General features: G+C 49.4%; 4 protein-coding genes across 4 annotated transcripts; 3 read left to right on the plus strand and 1 right to left on the minus strand. All coding sequences in view use genetic code 12, as the record gives it.

Moving 5' to 3' along the window:
• Positions 1–447: 447 nt before the first annotated feature.
• DIURU_000295 (cleavage polyadenylation factor subunit) lies at positions 448–2559 on the minus strand (the record flags this gene model as incomplete). Its single annotated transcript, XM_034155657.1, has 1 exon — positions 448–2559. The coding sequence occupies one exon, from the start codon at positions 2557–2559 to the stop codon at positions 448–450; it is 2112 nt and encodes a 703-aa protein (XP_034014902.1).
• A 710-nt stretch (positions 2560–3269) lies between these two features.
• DIURU_000296 (uncharacterized protein) lies at positions 3270–5087 on the plus strand (the record flags this gene model as incomplete). Its single annotated transcript, XM_034155668.1, has 1 exon — positions 3270–5087. One exon carries the CDS (start codon positions 3270–3272, stop codon positions 5085–5087), a length of 1818 nt encoding a protein of 605 aa, XP_034014903.1.
• Positions 5088–5448: 361 nt separating this feature from the next.
• SAM37 (SAM complex subunit) lies at positions 5449–6339 on the plus strand (the record flags this gene model as incomplete). The annotated part of the gene is made up of 1 exon (XM_034155679.1): positions 5449–6339. The coding sequence occupies one exon, from the start codon at positions 5449–5451 to the stop codon at positions 6337–6339; it is 891 nt and encodes a 296-aa protein (XP_034014904.1).
• A 524-nt stretch (positions 6340–6863) lies between these two features.
• DIURU_000298 (uncharacterized protein) lies at positions 6864–8258 on the plus strand (the record flags this gene model as incomplete). The annotated part of the gene is made up of 1 exon (XM_034155690.1): positions 6864–8258. The coding sequence occupies one exon, from the start codon at positions 6864–6866 to the stop codon at positions 8256–8258; it is 1395 nt and encodes a 464-aa protein (XP_034014905.1).
• Positions 8259–9915: the final 1657 nt, after the last annotated feature.

Below are 9915 nucleotides of genomic sequence, written 5' to 3' on the forward strand. Positions count from 1 at the left end.
TATACCGGTGTGTAAGTATCTTCGACGGGGTATTCCTCCAAGGCCGAACAAACTATACAACATTTTCAAAAATGGCATTGTGGCCGAGTGGTCTAAGGCGGCAGACTCAAGCGTTTAGCTTCTCAACTGTGAGGTTGGGGTTTCTGTTATCGTAAGATGCGCGTGTTCGAATCACGTCGNGGGTTTCTGTTATCGTAAGATGCGCGTGTTCGAATCACGTCGATGTCAATATTTTTTCACTTCTGAATTATATTTCCCCGTACATCGAAACCGAATAACCTACATTCGACAAGCGTGTTCAGATCATGTCGTTGTCTTGTTTCATTTGTAATTTGCTCTTTTATTAGATCTAAACAACATACATACTCTGATACTAAAACTAATCGAATACTATTTTTTTTTCATTTTACTTGTGAAACTAAAAACTAATTGCGTTCATTTATTTTCTCATTTGCTCGTATTTACATTAGGGAGGTTGGCTACCATTTGCACCAACCGACTGGCATCGTAAGGCCCTTCACCGAAATACAGGGCACTGGGTAGTTGTTTGAGAAGCTTGACAACACTGGGTTTGACAAACGAGTCCTCTTCGGGCTCTTCTTCTCTCGGGGCACTCGTCAATCCTCGAGGAGGAGGGGGGAGGTTGGGACCGTCATTGCGGCGTCTGTTGCGCCCACCACGGTTGTTAGCACTGCCGTTGTTAGTGGCCTGCGCTTCCTTAGCAGGCTTGCGTCGCTTGGCAACAAACTCGTCCTCATCGTCACTGGTGTCAAGCTCCTCTTCGACAATGAGATTGACGCCGTCATCTCTGTAGCGGTCAGTGAATAAGTCGATGGAGTCCTCGTCGGGGAAAAGCTGTTCGTACTTTGTGATGAACGAGTCGGCGACATCCATCAGCAAGTATTGATGAGCGTAGCGGATATAGGTCTTGAGAAGACGCTTAAGCCAGGTTCTGCGGTCCTTGATTTGACGCATAGTTTCATCAGCAACATCCTTAGCAATCTCAGGAGCAGTGAGCAGCTCCGTCAACTGGGTGATTTCCTTGGAAAGCGTCAGGTCTGCCAGCTGGATAAGCTTGCGAATGTTATCCACATCATTTGTCTGGATGAGATAGTGCAAATATGCCAATAAGAACTTGCCGTGGTTGGGGAATTGCTTGAGGCCCAAGTCAAACACCTTGATGGCGATTTTGGAGTTGTCATTGTAGTGTTCCAAAAGAGCGTTTTCCACGTAGAATTCCGGGCCAATATCAGCAAACTCCTTTCTCCCCTGCTTGAACACTGAACGGGCCTCTTTGATTCCTGCCAGCCGCTTAGTGGCGGTCATGTATTTACACCACACAAGCATCTGTTCCCGCTTGAGCTTTTCCCGCCGCTGGCGTCGGCGAGTGAGTTCGTCACGCTCGTCTCTAGACAAAGGTTTGGGAGGTTCGCCCTGTTCCGTAGGCGCGAGTTTCTTCTCGATGTCCAACACCTTTTCGTTGACGGTATTATAATCGTCATTGAACGCCTTGATCAAGCGCTCGTACACCTGCTTAGCCGCGTCAAAATTGCCGTCCTTTTCGTGGGCTTCGGCAAGCTGGAAGTTTAACAACATCAGCTTAGGGTTGAGTCTAGTGGCTTGCACGAGAATGGCTTTCGCCTGTTGATCGTCATTATTGCTAGCGAACCATTTAGCGTAGTGGAACCATACTGGGGGTACAAACACAAGGGCCTGGGTGGCCTGGCGGAGGCAGTACTCGATACGGGCGTTGAGCTGGACCGAGTCCTTGAGCTCCAACGTGTTTTTCCGTTCGAACTCCACCCACCGCCGCCAGAGATCTAGCTGAGCTTTTATCCAGTCTTTTTTGTCACTATGTAGCAGGTAAGGCACCAAGCTGCGCTCGAGGGCGTCGCCAGTAAGGTTCAGCCATTCGGTCTTCCACAGCCGCGCCGCCATGTATTCCGCCAGCCGGTCGCTGACAAACTTCGACGCCGTCGGTTGGTTCACCATCGATTCCCATTTCAGGTATTGCACCCACAACTGCTCAATATTGGTGGTGGGGATGGCAAGCATGCGGCGGTACACCTTACGGATGTTGTCGACCTTCTGCTGCTGTTCCCACAGCGCCGTCGGCGTCCACAGCTGCAAGAACTCGATGTATTCCTGCCACAACTCGCCCAGATGGGTGTCGATGCCCACCAGTTTGACGGCGAATTCAAACGCCAGCACCACCACCCGCCGCGCCTTGTCGCCGCCAGTGATGACGTCGTTGACTCGGCGCACGTACAGCACGTAGAGTCGGAGAACGTCCACCAGGGCCACCTCGGGCAAACACCGCTGGAAAAGCTGCTCTACCTTCAGAAACTCACCACGAGCAAGTTCGTAGTTGATGTAGGCACACCACTGCTTCCCGTCCAGCTTGAACAAGTCCAAATAGCGCTCAAACACCCGCGACACGAGCTCCTCCTTGTCCTTGGTCTTCACCGCGGCGAGGAGCCGCTCCCACTTGGGCACGTCGAGCGGCTGCGTCTCAAGCTCTTCCTCGAGCCGGGATATCACATCCAAGTTCCGTGACATCGGCGTGCAAGCGTTGTTCCGGAGTAATGGGGTCGACAGAAGGGTGAAGGGAAGGGAGTGTAGTGTGAGTGATGGTTTCGTGCGAGTGCGACCATATGAGTGCGAAGGAGCGGGTCAGGCGATAATACTGACTAGCGTTTCTAGTTGAAAAATACGTTAAATGGAGTGAGTCTTTTCATTAAAATTGTTTCAAGATGAGGTGGTTTTCTACTGAATTTTGTTGGGTTGGTTGACGATTCAAGTATCCTGTTATTTAACAGCCTTCAAGTCTGAGACAATGAATTGGGCTTATGCCGCGGGGTCGCCACTCACATTGGAAATTACAGAGAATTGCATTATACGTGACTACTGAAAACAATAGAGTTTGGTGCAGAGTGAAGGAAACACATGACCGTCTCAGTTGAAGCTTAAACTATATTGTGGAGGTATATTGATCGTCAATTGAAGCAGGACCATGAGTTAATGGATGTGTATGATTGAAGTGAAAAACTCATTGATTGAATACGATTAGCTTCAAATTGAGTCAATAATTGAGTCAATTGTGAGCATGGCTGCAATAACGGTGCACCTGGGTTGGACTTGCCTTCCTGAGCTAAAGAAGTTTAACCAGGAAAGTTTAACTTTGGAAGCCTAACTTTACATTTATATGAAATGTACTTAACGCTTCGATGGGCCGCTGAGAACACAATTTCAAGTCTATTGATAACAGGATGGTGGTTGAGACCGAGCCAGAATCGTCGGAGGATGAACAAGAACTCATGGCCCAGCGTGCTGCTTGGCTTGCTATGGAGTCGGGGGAGCGTTCCGCCGAAGATGAAGTCGTGTCACCATTATCTTTGACAGCCGTCGAAGAGTCTGATTCTTTTCTTTATCGAATGGAGCTCGAGGCGTACCGAGCTGACGCTTTTGGGAGTGCTGACGAGTTCATCGCTACCATGGCACTGGCATCTGTGAATATTACCGAGATAATCAGACCCGGTGAGCCGATGCAGATGGTGGTGGCCAGATTGATGGACGTATACCTTGCCCAGCTTGAGAGGAGTTGTGAATTTGATGAAAATGACCCTATCCTCCACAACCCATTTAGCGATCGTGCTGTGGAGTTTTTGAAGAAGTTATACAAAGTGTCAAACTACTGGAAGCCTGAATTTATTGGCTTGGCGGTGTACAAGCTATTCAGCAAGTATAAATCATGCCCCTCATCACTTAAAATGGTGCTTAATCAAATCTTGCATTTCAAGAACCAGTGTATTACTCTTGACAGTACTGATGAACTTACCAGGGGCTTATTGCGGGGACAAATAATGTTGGTTTTGAACATTTTACCACGGTTTATCTGCTCCACCGATGAAGAAGTGAATAAGTGGAAGGCCCACCACTTGGCTGAACTATACGTGAAGCCACCAACTCCGCCACCACCAAACATCAATGCCGCTGAACGTACCGTCGACATGGAATGGGAGAGTTACAAGCCAGCCTCTCCGTCGAAATTATTACAAATGGCCCTTACTGGTGATGCGCCCCCGAAGAATCCTGATAATGCAAATATCCCTGATAAAGAATTGTCAGAGGATACAACGTTGCAAGCCCAACCTGGTTCCGGTGACAATGCCGACACTGCGGCGATGACACTTGGCAGAAATTGGTCTGCCTTTTTTGGCAGCAGGCGACTTCAGTCTGTCAGCGAATACTTCAAACTCCGTTTCGACGCATTTGCAGAGGTACTTATAATTTACGCTGACGAGGAAATCGTTGCAAATGCTGCTTCATTCAAGACTAGTTTGAGGAACTTGCTCCGTCTGAAACTCGAAGCATTTCGCAAGTACCCTTTTGATACCGTTTCTGACACGACTAAGGCTATCGACCAAGCAGTGGAATCCATCTATAAGGCATTTAAGTCAGACAAGTCCGCCGATGTTGACAGATCAGCCAGACTTTATCACGAAATACTCCTTGAGATGTACGCGGTCTGTCGCGACCTTGTTTTCAAGAAGATTGAGTCGAGAGGTCCCATGGCTTTTATCGCCACTAATGACCACCCGCCAGTGGTTGTGTCGCAGACTGTATTGAGCGACTTCAAGAAGAAGAAAAAGGCTCACAAAATGCGGGTTCCGTGGAGCTCTATTTCAGTAAGTGGCACCGGGACGCTCAAGGTGGTCGATGACAAAGGCTTCGCATTTGACTTGAAAGCATCGTACGCCCCCGATGGCACGAGAGAATCGTTTATTGTTCATGAAAGTCGGCCCTTCGACAGTCGGGTGAGATTGCTGAAACAATACCCTGCTATTGTGCCCCGCAAACAATTGACGACGGAGCGTTACAACGTCAAGAAAAACTCCGCCTGGTACGAAACATGTACTCACAACGAAAAGGGCACCCTCTACTTGATTGGCCTTAATTTCCGCCGCCTTCCTTTGACACAACTGCCAGTGTTGGCGAAGTTGATCACCACTTGGGCGTCACTTGAGGAAAAGTGTTACGAAATTTATAAAACTTACAAACAGAGATTCCTCAATGTGGAAATGTAAGTGTGTGTGTATGATAACTACGAATATATGAGAACATTTCCTACCTAACGTTTCTTCCACAATTGTAGAAGCGATGAGAGGTATATTTTGCTGACACTAAGTCGTAAAGTATGAGTTAATTGATGCCCTCCAATGTTGCATTTGATGCTCCTTGAATTCATATAATAGACGCCCTCAACCACTTCATATGAGGTCTCTTGGTGAATAGTAAAAAGCAACGAGGGTCACTCTTCAACCTCGCTAAAAATCAATCTCCAATTATGGTATCGTCGTTATACAATTTCTATTGTAGCAAGTATGGTAAAGAATTGCCGATCCAGCTTACTGCTACTTTCACATCTTCGATGGGTTGGTGTGCGACATGACGACGCTATATATCTGGGGTAGTGATGCCGGGGTCAGTGCCATCTTCCCCGAGTGCCAAGCGGCTGTGTGGCTAGCTGACGGTGCCACTGACGTCGTCGCTGCCAACAATACCAATCTTCTGAGCGTGGGGGAGCTTCCGGTGATGATCTCCGATACCAACCGCTACCAAGGGTACGTGGCGATTGCCACCCAGCTAGGGCTCAAATTCACCCTTGAACAGCGGGCGTTGGTCCACCTTTTGTTGGACAAGATGCTGGCGGTGGCGAATTACGTCTACTTCATCAACAGCCGCAACTACGAAGGGTACACCCGCAAGCAGTTTGCCCGCTACTTCCCGTTCCCGATGATGTACAACCAGCCGCTTCAATTTTACGGTTGGGCGCAGCACCAGGCTCAGTACGCTGGGTTATCGACGAATAAAGGCGGGTTCTTCTCGTTTGACGTGGTGGGACCCACTGAGTACGTCAACGACGATAACGACGACGAAATCGTTGAAGAAGACGAAAAACAACTCCCGGCGATGTCTCGTCTCCACGAACGTCAATTGGTGAAAAAATCACAAACAAAAGCGGCCTTGAAAGAGGCTAATAACGCTGCTAAGTGCTTACACTTACTCGACGAAATCCTTACTCCGTTGAAGGATGCGGCTGAACTGAAGGTGGTGTTCCCGCTCTTGGTGGCGTATATCCAGAGCTTGACCAATCCCGATCTTCCTGATCAATTTGCCGCTACTTACTTAAACAATAAGTATGCTGATCTTGTGAGCCAAGCTCAGACGCTGGCGAAACTGTGGGAGGGCGACCTGAGGCTGATTAGAGGACCACAAGGCCTTGAACGTCCCTCGTTGACTAACGAAATCCGCTACGCCCTCGGCCAATACGTTTAGGGTTACAAGAATTAATGTAAATAACAATGGTAACAATGACACGATATCAGAATTGGAAGACAAGCAAGGCTGTGGTATACGTCATGTAAGTGATTAACACTCTTGTAGTGAGGTTGAGATGCTAAGATGGGATAGAAATCTCATCAATCTCTTAAACTACAAGTGAAACTTAAAGTTACAAACTACCAGAGCCTCTTTCTGGTTGGAATTAATTAAGGGTTGGTTTCACAACTACAATATTCTATCCGAAGGTTCCACGGAGTTGTGGGCACGGGAACCAGAAAAAAAAGCACTGTATAGTTGCCCTTTGCCGCGAGTCGCCCACCCGCGAGACAGACACGAGCCAAGCGGTAGAATCAAGCGAAATCAGGAAAGAAATCATCGAGTAAACCATCTCTATTCTCTGTCTTCCATACCGGGTACGGGGCTCCGGGTGTCGGCAATTTTTGCCGGAATTAATCCCGCACGGGATCGGGCCGCGCTCTCATCTCTGAGATCTATACACACATACACCACAACTCACGATGAAGTGGAGCCACTGGACCCTGGTCGCCGTGTGTTTAGGCCACGCCGCGTGTGCCACGTTGCCGACACTGGCGACGCAAGACGCGCTCTCCGCCATCACCGCTGCCCCCGAGGTTTACGACGATTACGACTTAGCCAAAAGAGGCCGGGAAGCCAAGGTCAATAAGGACTTCCAGAAGTTGAAGGAGCAAAAACTGATGATCCAGGACGGCAAGCTGCTGGAGGAAGACGTCCCCAAGCCGTGGATCTATACCAACAGCGAGGGGGAGAAGGAGATCATCACGCCGGTGGTGATTGCCCTGGTGACTTTTTATAATAAGCCGCCGAAAGTGAACGCCGACCTTGCCCCCTGGATCTCGCTTAATAAGCAAGGGGAACCGAAGACGGTGACGCCCAAGCGTGGTGGCGATGGTGTGAAAAAGGGGTACCCTACCTACGGGACGTGGTTCGCCACTCCCACCCAGGAAACCCACGAAGTCAATGGTGAAACCCATATTATCGACACCCACGCCGAGGAGGACGAGAGGGAACACATGTTTGACCCGTTGCTCCGGTGTACCCCCGAAAGATACGGCAAGAAGGGGGTAGCTAAGGATAAGTCGACGGAGCCCTTCTGCAACCCCGTCGAGGAAAACAAGCCCTACTTGGTCAACCGCACCTATTTCGTCACCTGGTACTCGGGTTTCTTCAAGGATGATGAAAACGACTTTGAACAGGCCAAAAAGGTCAGAATACACTTAAGTGCGGTGAAGCAGGCGGCGCGGCGCAAGGGGATGAAGCGGGACCTTATCGACACCGTCAAGAGCACCTACGAGCTGACGGTGAACAGATTGACTAAACGGGCGCGGGAGATCGAGGCTGGCGGCAAGGCGGCGGCGGTGCCGTTCTTCTCGTCGGAATGGGTCCTGAACACCCGGGGATGGTACCCGCTCGAAATCCAGGAAGAGTGGTTGGGTAAAGAAGAACAGCGGTCGATTTTGATCCTGATCCAGCCTGATTACACCACCGACGAAGACTTTAACTCCATGCACAGGTACGTGGTGATCCCCATCCGCCGCAAGACCCGGGTCGACAAGAAGAACTATAAGGATATCGACACCTTGGAGCAGAAGCAGGCGAACCGGTACTTGGGGATCCACGACGAGGACGAGGACCACTACGAGAAGTACTACGTGATTATGGCGATCCCCACTTGCGTGATGATCGCGGCGTTGGGGATGTACTTGTTTGTGTTCATCAACCGCAAGCAGACGGACTTGTCTGGTTTGAAGCGGCGCAACTTCGCCCGCGAAAAGACGTTGAAGAAGAAGTTGCCGTGGACGCTGAAGAAGAAGCGCGGCGGCTACAGCGAGCTCCCCCAGTACAACGAGGGCACCTCCAGCAAGCATGAATAGACCACGCGCCGTGGCAACCATTTAATATATATAGTAATTTGATAATAGCACATATATCGGTATTTAAAGTTGAATGAGTTAGTCCTTGCAAGGAACAGTCAACGTCATTGATTGGATCTAGCAACAACGATAAAACCAATCAAGCTAATCACTCCCCCTCTGCCACCAACCGATAAAACAATCACTAATTGGTTCTAGCAACAACAGCTTTCGCCAATTCAAAAATAAGCTAAAACCTTCAACGTCAGCTACGAGGCGTGATATTAGCTATGGCACCCGCCATTGGAATTTCTTAGCAATTATCGCCAATGTGAATAAACTGGATCTGTTAAACTAACCCGAATCAGCTATCGAATCAATTATATCTCTATAGATTTGAGTTTGCAATTAACATCTTTTCGAGTATATTTTTATTTGTATCAATCTGACAGTATCCTAAGTAAGACGTCATCTGACTGGCCGCAACACGCTATATTGATATGCCCCCACGTTTGGCCACCCAGCGCAACGGTGTCGGCCACAAATCTGGATGAGATCGACAACAATCGATCGATGACAATCGTACAAAACGGTATGCGACAACGTGGTACCCCCCTGTCAACTTACAGGGGGCTAATCTTCGAATTTATGACCAAATACTGACAATAATAAATTCACTGATCACTTCTGACAGTTGCTAGCTTCACGATGATGCCACCTTAAGTCCATTTAGTGTCCCATTCTGTGTTTGCGGCTATCTGTTTTGTTGACATAAGCGATCTTTCCTTATCGCGCTGTCGACTTTACTCAATGCTGCTGGCGTGGAGACGACAGATGGCGGGGTTCCCCGCGGCCCAGATGGCGGTAATATCAATACTCCGTATCACGGAGCCGATCGCCTTCCTGCTGTTGTTTCCCTATGTCTATTTCATGATCAGAGACTTCCACATCGCCCCGACTGAAGCCGATATCCTGAGATACCTGGGGTACTTAGCGGCGCTGTTTCTGTTTTGCCAGTTTATATTTGCTGTCCGCTGGGGGAAGCTAGCCGATAGAATCGGCCGCAAACCCGTTCTTTTGCTTGGCCAGGCGGGGACGCTGGTGCTGATGCTTTTGTTTGGCTTCTCCACCACCTACTGGATGGCGCTTGCCCTGCGCAGTCTCATGGGGTGTCTTAATGGTAATGTTGCTGTGCTCCGGACGATGATTGGCGAGGTGGCTACGGAGAAGCGCCACCAGCCGCTAGCGTTCCTGGTGATGCCTCTTTTCTTCAATTTGGGCGCGGTGATTGGACCAATGTTGGGGGGCTATTTCGCCCAGCCGTCACCGCACAGTCCCTATGACGACCCAGACTATGTTCCCGATCGTAAATATCCTTATGCGATGCTGAATATCGTGGTGGCGATGCTTTTGTGGATACTGATGGCGATCGGGTTTTTGTTCCTTGAAGAGACCCACGAGTACTATAAGTACCGCCGCGACTACGGGGTGGACTTGGGGGATAAGATACTCCACTGGTTTGGCGTAAAAACCCCGAAGAGGCCGTGGAATCGTCAACACCAGTCAAACTCTCATTTGGATGAGAATGAGCCCCGCGAGTCGCTGCCGCTTCTCCTGACCACTACTGATACTGAAGAGGTGGAGGAGACGGACCTGATCCACCTGTACGACCCGCCCG

Source organism: Diutina rugosa, assembly GCF_008704595.1.
Source record: "Diutina rugosa strain CBS 613 chromosome Unknown scaffold100_size9914, whole genome shotgun sequence".
In the NCBI taxonomy this organism is placed as follows: domain Eukaryota; kingdom Fungi; phylum Ascomycota; class Pichiomycetes; order Serinales; family Debaryomycetaceae; genus Diutina; species Diutina rugosa.